At 43.9% G+C, this 15417-nt stretch overlaps 1 protein-coding gene across 1 annotated transcript in view; it reads left to right on the plus strand.

Annotated features, from left to right (window-relative positions):
* The window catches only part of LOC144752486 (protein ABHD15-like), a gene marked incomplete at its 5' end in the record, with an annotated part of 84599 nt that extends 74782 nt beyond the window's left edge, over window positions 1-9817 (plus strand). Inside the window, 2 exons of the mRNA XM_078640401.1 lie at window positions 9019-9186; window positions 9642-9817. Coding sequence (XP_078496527.1) covers window positions 9019-9186; window positions 9642-9817 — 344 coding nt within the window. The remainder of the gene's footprint in view (window positions 1-9018; window positions 9187-9641) is intronic.
* Window positions 9818-15417: the final 5600 nt, after the last annotated feature.

The following is a 15417-nucleotide window of genomic DNA, read 5'->3' on the forward strand; positions in this document are numbered from 1 at the left end:
TAACTGTGGTGAGAATTTGATGGGTTTGGATTTGTGAAAGGAATTGCATGGTATGATTTATTGTTCTCCGGCAGGTGCCTATACTACAATGGGCCCAGATGTAGTACATGCTAAACAGTGTTTGTCCAAAGTGTTGCCTCTTCCTGTTGAATTTGCTGATGTGCCACCCAAATTGTGGGTGACAGGTGATACAGATGTGGGACTGCTGCAGATACTGCCGGTTTCGATTCAAGTTGAAGACAATGCTATTTTGCCTTGTATCCCTCAGTATAAAATACCACAGGCAGGGGAGTGTGCCATATTGCAAATTATTCAGGATTTGATCAAGAAGGGAGTGGTTGAGGAGATGACTGATAATATTTGTAATAGCCCTATTCGTCCCAGTCTTAAACGGACACACTCAGGTTCCTCTGATATTCATGATAAAGTTTATCGTTTTGTGATTGATTTGCGCAAAGTTAATAAAATAGTGGTTCTCCAGTTTCCAGTGGTCCCTGAAATTACAACTCTTTTTACAATGATTCCTTCCACAGCTAAATTCTTCTCTATCATCAACTTGAAAAATGCAATCTTCAGTATTCCTATTTATCCAGATAGCAGGTACTTGTTTGGGTTTACACTAGCTGGCAGAAGCTTTAGGCTCTGTCAAGCTCCTCTGGGTTATCCCCTTATCGCTTTTGATACTGAGCAGGGTTGTAGAGATAGCTCTGTTAAATTGTAGTTACATTTGGCCCAACATGGCCATAAAGATTCTCTTTCTAAATTCCAGGATTGTTGACAGGAGGTCACCTATTTAGGTCACCTACTGTCAAAGGAGGGTATGATATTGACCCCTGAGCGCACCAATACCATTGCTGAAATGCCTATTCCACAAACTCAAAATGACGTATGCGATTTTAAAGGTATCACTTCCTACTGTCGGCAGTGGATACCTAATTATTCCCTACTAATCAAACCCTTGCTTCCACTAACTACTAAAGAAAAGCATGAGCCCCTGTCTTTGATGTCTAAATGTCAGCAATCTTTCGAGCAATTAAAAACTGCGCTTTGTTCAGCTCCAGTACTCGCCACCCCTGACTATAATAAACTGTTTGTGTTATTCATCCTTGAGATGGCTGGTTGCGCGTTTTCTGTTCTAATACACAAATTTGGAGATAAGCAACAGCTGTGTGCTTATTTCTCTGCTCTTCCTAATACTGTCTCAAGAGCCCTCCCGATCTGTCTGGTCGCCTCAATAAGACAATCGGCTGGACTCGTACTTGATACTGATCTCACAGTCATGGTACCCTATGCTGTGGATAAACTTCTGAATAAGACAAAGAAACATCACCTCACCAGTGCACATCTGACTGGCTATGAATTAACAGTTTGCTAAACACATTATGATCAAAAGATGTGCCAGTCTGAATCAAGCCACGTCACTGCCCCTCCCTTCTGAGAGTGATGAGTTCAATAAACATGACTGTATCTTCCGTACAGAAGAAGAGATGACAGGACAGGTAGACTTGGCTGATGTTCCCTTATCTGACCTGCAAGGGGAACTATATGTTGATGGCTCTGGTTTTAAATTACCAGATGGCACTAAAATTGCTGCGTATGTTATTACCACGCTGAGTACAGTAGTTGAGATGATGTGGGTTGGGGTAATGCATGTGCAGTTCAGACAGCTAAGGAAACAGCCCAGACTAAAATTAAAAGAATGTTTGTGGCAGGTCCCACTAGATGGGTGCCTGAATTTACCATGTTTGAGGATACATTTTAGAATGTGAAAGAGATGCAAAGTGAGGCCACAACCGAGGAGTTAGCAGTATGGCAAGAAAGTACAGCACAATTGAATGATGAGGGATGTTGGATTGATAAGTCAGGGAAGCAGAGATGGATGTTGCCCAATGCATATGTTCTTCCTGTAGTCACGATGGCCCATGGCCCATCGCATATTAGTGCTAAGGGTATTTGCAAGTTGTTAGACCCTGTATGGCAGAATGACAACATTTCAAAAACAGCTGCACATTTAGTGAAGTACTACATGGTGAGCATGATGCAACCTGGAAAAGGTACCCCTGCACCACCTGGTAATTTTGCACCGGCCACTTTCTCTTTTGAGGTTCTTCAGATGGAGTATTTGGAGCTAGACAGATGCAATACTTTGAAGTATTTTTTGAAGGTTGTCTGTGCATTCAGTAAATAGGTTGAGGCTTATCAGTTATCTACCAAAGACAATACAGCCATTACAACTGCAATGGTACTCTTGAAGGAGCTCTTTCCTCGTTTCGGCTTGACCGTTTCTTCTGGACTGATAACGGAAGACATTTTAATGCCAAAGTGATTCAATTGATTTGTGATGGTTTGAGTATCAAGCATAAGTTCCATGCTGCCAATCATCCACAGTCAGCAGGTTTGGTTGAGAAGTACAATTGTACTCTCAAGCTCAAACTGGCAAACATTCAGGAGACCACAGGGTTACAGTGGCCAGATGCTTTACAGTTAGCTTTTTTGTCAATGAGAACAACAGGACATTCTAGATCAGAATTGTTACCGTATGAGGTCATGTTTGGACACCCGGCAAATGTCTGAGGCATCCCGCATCCTAGGCGGTTTTCCGATATTGAATACCCATTGTTGATTGACTATCTTGCCCAGTTAACTGAAAGTCTATGTTCTTTTCATCAACAGGTCCAGGAATCCCTGCCAGCTGCATCAGAGGCGCCCGGACACGATATCCAGCCCTTAGATTATGTTCTCGTGAGAAATTTCCAGCGGAAGAAGAGTTTGGAGACGCGGTGGAAGGGACCAGAGCAGATCCTCCTATCTACACGCACAGCATGTCAAGGTCGCTGGCAACAAGAATTGGGAGCATCTGACTCATTTTTGCGAAATACCTCTACCGTTGCACTATGATCAAAGGGTGAATGATGGATTAGGGGACGCCGAGTGTGAGACGGTACCTAGGTTTGTCCCTTTCAGCATTGCCAGGCTGACCTGGACAAAAACAGATGAGAAAAATTATGAAGTGCTGAATGCAGCAGCTCCTCCGGAAATGCGAGCTATCCAAGAACCCCTTTTTGTGGATCCTTCTGTGCCTGGAGTCACTAGCTACAATCTGCACCCTCGGCTGAGAGACGGAGCACTCAAGGAGAAGAAAGATTAGTTCGGGATGGACTGGGTAAGTCAGGGTGTGCTTTGCTATAGTACCAATGGAGTTAGTTTAGGGTGACATGAGATTTGTGCGCTGTTTGAACATTGGACAGGATAGATCAAAGTATTCCGTTGGGTGTACATTATCCTGGTCAATGTGGGAACACAATCTTAGGACAGAGCAAGCTCCTCTGCCGGTGCTCAAAAGCACCAACGTTTTTGATGGACAATAGGAGCCTGTACCAGTGAGGCTCTGACGAACACTGGGAACTTGTACATTGTTCTTGCTGGCATTTTGCCCCCTTTTTCATCATTTGCTATGCATCCCTTTGGCAAAATGGTTGCCTTAGAAGAGCAGCCAGTAATTTCCCCTGTACACACACGTATGTTCTGGTCTACAAAGATATTATGTGCTAATTTTGTGATTTTTCTGTTATTGATTCTGGGTGGGGTGTCCTGGGTTTTGGAACATGATCAGTATGCACTGTCATGTACTAAGAATAAGGTTACTTCTCAGGTCCGCACAAAAAGGACAGCCCCGAGTAATGTATTTCTAGACACTTATAAAATGTTTTTGGAGAAGGTACTGCTTGTTACCCTACTGAGTCTGTTGCCAGTTTATGGACAGCATATCCAGTGTCAATTGTTAATTACACTTATACTTGACCCCCTGGTCTCGTAGAAGTGCAAGGCCTATTTGGGTTTGGGTATCCAGGCCCTTGTCTATATCACAGAAAATCACAAGGCATAGGTTATCCAGGGCATAACAACAACACTTATTGTGACAATTTCTATATGGAAAAACAGAATGTAACATTGGTCGGTTGGCATTACGAGGAGTTGACAGTTTCCAGAGAAACTGGTTCTTATCTTGCATGTTGTCCAATTGACAAATTTACTGACCTCATTTTGTATGTCAATTGCTCAGGGATAGTTCTGCGTAAGGGCACGTGTATCCAAAGGACCCTAGTACCGTTGGGTGGAATTACAGGTATTCTGCTGTAGACTATGATGGGTCTATTTATGCACACCCAGGTTTTTTCTTTTTCTCTAATAGGACGTATTCTAATATGCATAATGGTACAAATGATGTGGCCCTTGGGATGGTGTTGCCTTTAGGTGTGCCCTGTAAACACGCAAAGCCTAAGGTAAGTTGGTTAAAAGAACATTGACAAAGGAATTCTGTGAAGGAGTGACAGACCTTGAAGTCAATAATTATAGTAATAGTATCACTTTTGCATATATTCTCTCCCCCATTATCACCTTTGGTGGTACTGCTATGCCCAGGGGCGAAAGAGCTAGAGAATATTATGGATGTAAGCTGCAAACACTGTTTAACTCTTCCGTAGCAGCTTTGCGTGAGATCACCATCCAACTGGAAAGTATGCAAATATATTCTGAGTAGACCAGGTATGCAGCCGATTTTATCTTGGCTAAGTGCAGTGGTGTGTGTGCGGTAGTAGAAGACCAGTGTGTAGTCGGGATCACCAATATGGAAAGAATATTACTCAACATATCTTAGACATCCTAGAAAGTGTTAAAGGAATGGAAAGTATGAACTAGAGTTGGTCACTTTTTGGTAGTTGGGGTTGGATCCTTGAAAAAGTGATTTCTATTAGAATAGAAAAATAGGCTTTCACAAGTTAGTATTCACGCACTATTCTATATATGGGTGCCATTTTAAATCGCAATCAAAAGTAATCCTTTGCTATTTCCGAAAAAAGGTCTCTCTTGGGTTTTGTTTCTTCAAGGCTAAGTTCTGCTTTGCTAATGAATACACTGTTCTAATTAGCGCATACCTTTCCTTTTAGATATAGGCCTACTCCCACTTGTCTAGTGGTGGGCACAGGCAGAGTGACCTTAAAAAGTAGATAATGTGTGCCTGTCCTAAGAATCTAAACTTACTCCTTTGTAATTTACTGTCCAGCTGCATCTGCTTGGAAAATTCCATGGTGGGCGTGCTTTTATTGTTTTTTAAGTATGGATGGCTGAGAGGTGGTCGTGGGTGACCCGAGTGACCCTATTTGGGCCATTTCCTTCAGTGCCCAGTAAATATTGATTGGAATACCCAGATATGACTAAATAAGTTGAATCTTCCTTCTCCACTATCCTTGTTAGTTCTTGCACTACCTGTTTACAGTCTTTGGGTATGTTTTTGGGAGGAATGTAGATATTATTGAGGATTACTTCAAAGGCGACTCCTTTGATTATGAGGGAACATTAGGTTGCATTAATTCCTGTCGAATTGATATCCAGTGCTGTTGCAGGGGCTACGCTGGCTATTGAGATGTAGGCAGCCAGCCCTCTGAAAGATGACCGTGTTTTGCCCGCTTCACAGCTGGAGTAATGAAGCTCATGTAGCCTTGGATGTAGACTGGATCGGCCAACCAGGTCTCCAGAAGAAGGTTGATATCAAAGGACCTCAGGTAGTTATACAGATCTGGGTTTCTCAATTTTGTATTTAGGCCATTAACGTTCTAAGAGCACATGCAAAGTAGTCGGGTATTAAGTCCGACTTGGGGCTACTGAAATATGTTCGGTCATGTAGGCGTTGGCAGACTTCTGATTGTTATGACTATGTCACCTATGTTCCCTTAGAGTCTGACATGGACACAGTTTTGCTCCTTCCCCCCGTTTCTACTGTATTTTTAATGGTATTTTTCCACAATACCCTTCGCTCCCTTGAGCACCGATGCAGTAACTTTTTTCTGCTGGTCTGGCTTTTTTTTGTAGCTTTGGTAGAGAAGGGGCATTGGGTATCCTATTGTTTGATGAGGGATGACCTTTATGCCCTATTTTTTAAGAGCTAGTCCTTCTGAGAGGATTTGTTTTGTACGGTCGGTTGTGATCATGAGGTCTTGGTTACTTCCATGCCGAGTGCTTCATCTGAGCTTTCAAACTGTATAGCTGCAAGGTCTTTTAATAATAGAACACTTAGGGACACATGCATCAAAGCATTTTGCCATCGCAAATAGTGTGAATTGCAAAATTCGGCTGTTTGCAATCGCAAAATGCCCTTTTGAGATGTATGTAGCTTTTTTGCAATTCGCAATTCGCAATTAAGGAAATTGCAATTTTTTGCGATTCTATTAATTGCGAATGCAGTTAGTGAATCGTAAATTGCGATCCCCTAAATGTGATGCATTTTGCAATCGCAAATTGTGTTTTCGCAATTAAGAATCACAAATTACCATCAACTTCAATTGATGGTAATTTGCAATTTCTTTGAAATGTGCGTGCACCACAAGTGAATACCTACCTTCTTTATGGCAGATCCTGTTTTTATATCGAAGAGGGCGTAACATTTTGCTTGGGTGACAGATTTTTTACTTCGCCCCTTCCTCCTTTGAGACGGTCTATATTTGGTATTATCCTTTATGTTTTCCAGACCACTTAACCTAGCTTTAATTTCAGTATCCTGCTGTTGGGATGAGGGTTGAGTTTCCTATAGCATTCTTAGGTTGGATTTTGATGTTACATCCAGCGTATCACTCGGTGTTTTTGAAGTGATTGTTCTTTGTGTCTGCTGGTGCCTTCAGTGGCCGGGGCACTGTATGAGCGAGCATAACATTTTTATGGGCTTTGAAGTTGTGGTTTATTCCCAGATTGGTTTTCTTCCTGGGTTCTTGGGTTTTGTGTAAGATCAGATAGCAGGTCATTTAAACATTTTGGGGCGCGTTGACACCTTTTCAACGATGTTTGTACAAGGACAATTAATTTGAGTAATGGAGGTGCTGTCCTGTAAGCTTCTTATAAGGGAGTTTAACTCTCCTAGCTTGTCATCGATCCCTGCCACGTAAACTACCAGCATATTAAGTATTGAGAGTTGGATGTCCATCTTGTTTGACTGGTACTGTAGGGCTTTCGTTGAAAGCTGGACCTTATTTAAAAAAGTTCCCCATGCAACATTCGAGGGAGGTAGTTGTTCTGGAATTGCCTCACTCTTGCTGCTGTTGGTGCTGTGTACTGAGTACGATAGCCCCTTGGTCCGAGGTGATTTGATTGTAGCCTGTGTGTAAGCTGCAAGTATTTCATCCCATTCCATTGTTTTCAGATATGAGAGTGGTTCACTATCTCTCTCTTAAATTTCCTCTTGAGTTAGAGGAGGTGCTTTTGGTGGGGTTTCTGTACCTCCTTGTAAGGGGCTAGCGATCAGGGTACTGTTGAAGTTCCCCCTGCTGTTTGTAGTTATTGTGCTTCCCTTGGGAACCGTGTATGAATGGTTAAAATCTTGCCTTTTGCTGGTTACCTGTGAGCAGGAAATGACCCCCCTACAGAAATTAAAGGGGTTTGTAGACCAGTGAGGTTTTCATTACTTGAAAAGAGCACTGATTCAGGATTTTTTAGAAAGTTTAATTTGGTGTAGATTTTGGGCTGACTTGAATGCTTAGCATCTGTGAGGGTCACTAATGACCCTTGATGAGCTGTTGTTGCTGCTTGGTTTAAAAAGCCTATTAAGGGTCCATCTATTGTTTGGAGCATTGACTTGGCTTTGAGTTGTATTCGTTTCACATTCTTTGCCGTGACAGGTGTGCTGTTATCACTGTTTTGTTTGGCTGGCTTATTTTTCATGGTCAGTGGAGGCTCGCCCATAGTCTTTCCTGATCTGATGATTGGGTGGGGATCCGAGCAGCTTGAAATCACTGCTTACTTTGAATTAGGACTTCAATGTTTGCAGTCCTAGTTCGAAAGTGATGTTTGAAAGTGCAACCCCACTTGGTATACTTGGGACTGTCTATTTTTTACACCATATAAACCCTTTTACTTTATACACACTTGGTGTCTGTACCGGATATTATGATTCAGTTAGCGCCTTCATTTACAACTGTTAGGTTAGGCCGTGAGTCAGGTGGAGTCTGCAATATCTATGATCGACTTTGCTTTATAGTTCAATTCAGGTGTGCCGCGTCGTCCACTCTGTAAGATCTTCTGTCAGTGGAGGAAGATGTGGGGCACAAAATCCCAGACAGTCTTGATGCTAGATTCTTTTTTTTTTAGATTTTGTTTTGCCTGCACTGATATTTTGCCTCCACGTATGTCAGGATGTAGGCTCAACTGGTCAGTTGGAGAGCCACAGGGATCCATCCATTTAGAAATGGAAGCCAGAAGACCAGCAGTCTGGGCAAGAGAGGAAGTAGAGAAGTCTGTCCCCAAAAGCCGCACCCGGCCGCTAAAGCCGCTTGGCGGGGCTTCACACCACTAGCTCCTACTACACCCCCCCTCCCCCCCATTTGGCTAGCAAGATGCCAGGGGGTACGATGTGGTTCCAGGAATCCTAGGTGTTGCAGGGCACAAGAGCTGTAGAGGCCAGGAACTGGAGGTGGCAGGGACCTAAGGACCAAGGACGACAGTCCATGCACAGCTGCCTGTGCAGTAGCTTAAATAGGGCTGATACAACAGCAGTGCAGGAAAAGAGGTAATACATGGAGCAAGGAGGCAAGGTTGGAGTTGTGACAGGATCAGGAGCAACTGGTGGGGCAGAGACATGCCGGGCAGGAGGTCACCCTCTGCTTAACAAGCTGCCCTGCCTAATGCCGGCCACTTCTGCTTTGCACAGGGTTGAAATATTAAGAGCCTTACCGTAGTTTCTTGGCCTGTGGTTGCTGCAGGATTCCACCACACCCACTGCTGCAGTCCTACTGCGTTTCTCTCCCCCAATGGCGTAGATCAGTGGGGTGGCATAAAGGGAGTGCTTAATATGGCCCAGATCAACCATAGTTCAGGCGGGCATGCTGTGGAATGCAAAACGATGTGCCTCTCCAGGTTCCAGCCTTCCCAGTTGCAGCGTAACTCTGGCCTTCAACCCTGCTCCAGCCACTCCAGCCCTCTCGGCTCGACACTGACTCTGTAGCCACGCCTTCTCTCTCGTGCCTACTCCCACAGGTGCTCACCGAAAAACTGGAAAGCATCAGGAAAACAGTGAAGAGGACAGTAAAGAGGAGAGGAAACTTACACTGGAGGGGGCCCAACTGGGAATGGAAGAGAAAAGGCTGGCACATGAACTCAAACTCAAGGAGCTGGACATCAAAGCCCACCAGGTGGAACTCAGCAGTAATGTGGCAGCATAATTGCAATCTAGGAGTAAAGGTCCTCATACCCAAGGATCTGGTGCCCAATTTTGTGGTTTGAGATAATAATGACAAGTGGTTCTCAGCATATGAAGTAGTGTTAAGGGTCCACAAGTTTCTCGAGGAGTACTGGGGGTAGCATGTAGAGTTACATTCCCTTCACGGTGGGGAGGGACACACTCCTAAAATTAGAGATGGAGGTCTAGATACAGTACACTCTCATTAAGGTCATTCTTGTTAAGAAATTTGGGCTGGCTCCTGAGAGGGCCAGGCAGAAGTTCGAGGGAAGCCACAAGCTTCCGACTCAGACCTGGGTGAACTTCCTAGATTATTCCATTGAGGCACTGAAGGGCTCGGTGGTGGCCTGTATGGTAGAAGGTTATATTGGGCTATACAACCTAATTCTTAGTGAGCACATGCTTGATTTTTGCTTTACAGAGCTGTGCCAACACCTGGTTGATAGCAAGCTGACTGACCACATGAAGACTGCTGAAGAGGTGGACCTCTGGGTCAGCACCAGAGTGTCCAAAAAGGCATCTGGGGGCACCACAAAATGGTTCTCAAGGGAAATGGTCTCATTCCCAATCTGGCTACCAGAAGAAGAGTTTCCCTGATAAAAATCAAAAGAAAGCTCCCAGGTGCTATGAATGCTATGAGTATGGGCATTACAAGGGTGGATCACTACCGTGTGGTTCTTGTTCCATTTGAATGGGGGGTTGCTCAGGTCTTCTAAAAGTTGCTATAATCCCTGCCATGCCTTTGGGTTGTTTGCTAGGGAAGGATCTTGAGCACACAACCTGGAAGGAAGTGGAGTTCGGGTTACACTTGGAAATATTAGGGTTCCCTCAGTGGATTTGTGGAACCACCAGGTCCATGGCTACCTAGGAAAGGAGTCAAGGAAGTGTGGAGCATGAAAAACTGGCCCAACCAGCTGCAAAAATAGGGAAGAGGTGTGGAAAACCAGCTCCATCCAGAGGTGGATGGAGCACCATATGAGATTGCCCTGGAGCCCACTAGAGAGGACATTGCCTCCCTTGGCGACCTGTCTGTCGGATGGCAAGCAGAAGGAGGACCTCCAAGGGAGGAGTTCTGTAAGGCACAAAAGGAGTGCTCAGCCCTGGAGAGCATGAGGCAACAAGCTGCAGCCTAGCCAGCTGGTGATGATAGAGATCGGGGGTCACCTGACCAACAATTTTCACCATATAGTTTTCGGGCCCATAAATTTCAATCTACCATATACATTAATCAGGCGACCTCACAATCTATCATCAGCACCCGGATTCCTTCCTGTTAAATTCTAGTGTACCCGACTTACCATCCACCGTTACGGGTACCTATGTCCACAATGGATCAGAGAGCTAGCTGTGAAGAAAGGCAGGCAAAATACAAAACCCAACTTTAAAATACCTTTGATTTTCATCAAATGACCCCGGACAACTGGGAAGTTTTAAGAATTTTATCTAGAAATCAGTTTCGGAAATCATAAGGTTTACAGTCAAAAGACAGTCGATAATCAGGATAACTAAAATAACATAACCATAAAGAAACAATGTAAGGGTAATCATTTAAGTTTGTAACTGGAGTAACAGGGAACACGCTAAGTGGTTTTAAACTGAAACTCAAGAATAGACATCTATAAATGAGCAAACTATTTGCATGTACTAGAATTATACTATTGGAACATATCTTCATGAAAATGGGTAGAAATTAGGAATCCTATACGTCTATCAAAAGGGTGGAAAGTAAAACACGCTATAATTCTAATAACGTTACTTCAAATCAGACTTCAGGAGGAAATTATAAACCACATTTATAATCCATAGACAGTATAGAAATAATGTGCTCTAAGAGGTAAGGTAACATAGGAACATGCTATGAAAATTCAATGAAATAAGTTTTCATAGGGTAGATTTTGCAAAAAGCATGGAAAATATGACGTGTGCAAAGGTATGTCTTTATTGAAGCAAAGACAGAAAAATAGAAAGGTGCGGTATAGAGTTTCAGCCCTATCTATATATTTACCTAGAATGGTGTGAAAACCAACCCTGGCCACGGATCAGTCAAGGACAGGAAATACCCCAGGAATAGCAGTCATCAATGGGACAGCAGGTGCAGAATGGACACCCCAGGACAGGACAGGAAACCCAGATTAGGATCAGGACAGGACCACCAAGGCACGACCAGCACCCGCAGTTCGCAAGCAACGCCTGCGCTCCACCCTCTCTGCAGCTATCGGTCAGAACCCCGATTGGGTTAGCGAACTCCCCAGCAAAGTGCTCCGCCAGCACTTAAGGTTTAGTAAAACCTTTAAAAGTCTATGGTCAAATTCGGACAGAATGCTCCGCAGCACCTCTGTATTCAGTCACCTATTGAGTGCGTTGGGTCAGTGACAGGTCAGCTATTCAGACAAGTCGGACAAATTCTATAGCTAAACCTAGGCTAGATATACTATTTTCGAGTCAGTGTACCACCCCCCAATGTTGCAAAGTGTCAGAATCCCCAATTTCGATTGGTCCTAAAGTAGGCTAGGTTAACACACCAATCAGAACAGACTTTTCTAAGGCCTAATCTACATTTTTTGGGTACCGCCTAGCAAGATTGGGGTTCCCATGAGAGAATACACAGAATACAATAGAAGAATATCATTGTAACAGTTTCAGAACATTCAACTCCATCTTGCTGGGTCAGAGGTGGCGTTCACATGAGCATCTTGACTGTGGCTGCCAGCTGGCTGAGTTCCACCTCTCAAGGCTATTGCTCCCTGGGCTGCACAGTCATGCGCAGAAGGGACCGTCAAAATGGTTCTCGTCACAGTCAGACCCCCCAGTTATCGCGGTACATGAAAAGTAAGCGAAAACAAATTAAAACATAGAAATAAATGAATAAACTACATAACATGATTGTGTACTTATGATTTATCACTATAAAAATATACTGTGCAGTTATGGTTTAGTGCAATACACAATAACACGAGAGCATCTGCACAAGCTTCACCATGTTATTACACAGCATCCATCTTGTGGCTATTACGCATGCGCACCCTTTCCCTCCAAATCACAATTACGTCACGTCACGTGAGTATGCCTAACGCATGCGCAGAAGCAATATTCTAAACGGCGGCCATTTTTAGAAACATAAATTAATCGTATTAGTAAAACACATAGGCAAGCGTCCCTAAGATACATGAAATAAAGAAAATTTAGTACAACATACGGTTTTGTTACTGGGTTATGACAGATTCGAGGTTCATGACTCAAGCAAGTCGCGTAATATGCGAAATCTTGCTCTATCAGTGATGCCTCTAGAAATCACGCCATCTATTGGGATGGCCCTCTATATAGTGAGCCTAAGGCATCTGCAAGTCGGGCAGCAAGGGCACCGATACTTCCCCAGGAAATCTGGGGTAGGACAAGACTTTTTCCAGGCTTGTGCCTCACTTTTACTGGCCTGGATCTATATTTTCTCAGATACAATCTGTAGGAATTGCTTGACCTGCCTGGACAGTGGGAAGAAATGGCAGAAGCTTTAAGTTCCCCTGAATCCCTTGCCTGTTGTTAGCACCCCTTTGAAAAGGTAGGCAGCAGCATTGAAGGGCTCATAGATTCCCAGATAGCCTCTTGCAACAGGATTATCCTAGTCTTGGTGTACTATGCCACAAGATACCCAGAGGCCATGCCTCCAAGGACTGCACCTTCAGTGGCTAGGGCACTAATGGGGATTTTTACCAAAGTGGTATTCCCTAAGGAAGTGGTGTCTGACAGGGTCAACAACTTTAAGTCTGCTTATATGCAGTCAGTTTGGAAGGAATGTGGAGTTACTAACAAGTTTTCCACAACCTACCATCCACACACCAAGGACTGGTTGAGAGATTCAGCAAAACCCTAAGGGGCATGATCAAGGGCCTGCCTAAGCCCATGAAACATAAGTGGGACATCTTTTACCATGCCTGCTCTTGGCTTACACGGTGGTACCGAAGAAGGTGGTTGGATTTAGACCCCTTGAGCTTCTGTATGGTCATCCTGTAAGGGGATCTATCAGTTTGGTTAGGGAGGGGTGGGAGCACGCTCCCAGGAATCTTCCTCATGATGTGGTTAGCTACATAAAAGAACTCCGGAGCCAGATGGCCACGTTTTAAGAGAAGACTTCTAAAGACCTAAAGGCCAGTCCGGAAGTAATAAAGAAGTGACATGACCAGATGTCTACCGCTGTGGAATTCCAGCCTGGACAAAAAGTGTTGGTGATGGAACTTGTGGAGCCTAAAGCCATCACGGTCCATTGGACTTACCCTTATGAGATTGTTGAGAGGAAGGGGAGGCCACCTACTTGATGGACTTTAATACCCCCAGACACCCCTGAAGAGTTATCCATATCAACTTTCTAAAACTTCGCTTTGAGAGATCTGAGGTCACCATTTTGTTGGTTACAGATGGTAGGGAGAAAAAAAGAATGAACCTCTCCCTGACATCATAGCCTCAAAAGCAAAGAATGGGTCAGTGGAAGTTGTAAACCCTTCCCCTAGCCTGAAATCAGAACAGTAGAGGGACAGTCACCACTTTATGGGACAGTTCTCATCTCTGTTTTCCCTCACTCCTGGAATTACCCGTGATCCCATGATGTTGAAACAGGAGACAGCCTCCCTGTCAAAAATAAAATATACAGGCTGTTTGACAACGTGAAGGCTGGCATCAAGGAAGAGGTCTCTAGGATCCTGGAGCTGGGGTTATTCAACCTTCTAGTATCCTCTAGTCCAGTCAAATGGTGCTGGTACCAAAAGCTTCCCCACTGGGCATCACCCCATAACTCTGCTTCTGTGTGGATTATAGGGAGCTCAATTCAGTCGCCGAAATGGATACTCACTCTATTCCTTGGGCTGATGAGCTGATTGATAGGTTGGAGCCTGCCCAGATCCTGAGCACCTTAGATTTGAATTCAGGGTACTGGTGTGGTATTGGAGTTGTCAGGTCTACATATTCTGCAAAAACTCTCAAACACCATAGAATGGAAGTTGGCACGGAAACTGGAAAATGCAAAAGACAAGTTTATTAAGACCCCATGGGGTGGTGGTACATCCCTACAGCACCCTTCGGCAATGCAAGAACTATCACACCGAACATCAGTGCGCGACCTCTTTTATACAAGTTTAACAGTAATAAAAAGGTAGGCGGTATACTCTTTTCACAGTTTAGATACATATAAGGGCATTTTCAGAACACAGCCAACATGTAGGAGGAGTTTAGTACCACTGGTCAGTTGTAGAGAACATTCCTAAGAGGTGACCACTCATTAATCTAAATGTTCAAATACACATGCGTGAGCTTGACCAGTGCTAAAAATAGCCTGTCGCAGGGCAAGGTAAATGGTCATTGGTACAGAGAAAGGACATAAAGGGCATGCTGACCACGAGGCCGCATGTTCATACAAAATGGAAGCCAGGAAATACAAAATGTCTCCCGCACGTTTGGTCAAGTTAACGGTGAAAGTTCATGTAGCTGAGCTAAATGCTAACTTAGTTGCTGCCAAATTACGACACTGGCAGATTGCCCCAATTGAAGGAGCCAAGGAGAGATCAGCCGTCTCCACTCCAGAGTGCCACAACTAATTAAAAGTGATGCCCTTTGGATTAACCCCTTTACTGCTATACCTTTTTTGGGCTATTTGGGGTAGTTCCTGCTTAGGCCCCCATAGCTTTTTGTCCACATAAGGTATACAGGCCAAATGTATGTCCTGTTTTTTCTCCAAATCATGGCGATTCAAAAGGAACCCAGGGTTTGTGGATTCCCCTGGAGGGAACAGTGAAATTTGGTGTCGCAGAAAAAGGTGTCTGGCTTTTTCTCTGCAAATGGTATCAGCAAAGGGTTTGTTGTGCTAAAATCATCATCTTCCTAGATTTCAGGAACAGACAGACGTTTGTAAGAAAACCACACTTTTCTACACAGTTTTGACATTTTAATGTGACACAGCCTATTTTGTGTGCGTTCAACCTCCTTCCAGTTAGTGGTAGAGATTGGTGTGAAACCAAAAATGGGTCTTGTAAAGGTATACATTTCTGAAAAGTAGACACAATTCTAACTTCATCAAGGGGTCATTTGTGTAGATCCTTAAAGGTATTCCTATAGAAAGTAACAGTTTAGTTAGAAAAATATTGAAATTAAGTTGAAAAAAACAACCATTTGTACATACTTTTTCACCTGTAACTGCTTCTAACTATGGTAGT

This window comes from Lissotriton helveticus, chromosome 5_1, assembly GCF_964261635.1.
Source record: "Lissotriton helveticus chromosome 5_1, aLisHel1.1, whole genome shotgun sequence".
Lineage (NCBI taxonomy): Eukaryota > Metazoa > Chordata > Amphibia > Caudata > Salamandridae > Lissotriton > Lissotriton helveticus.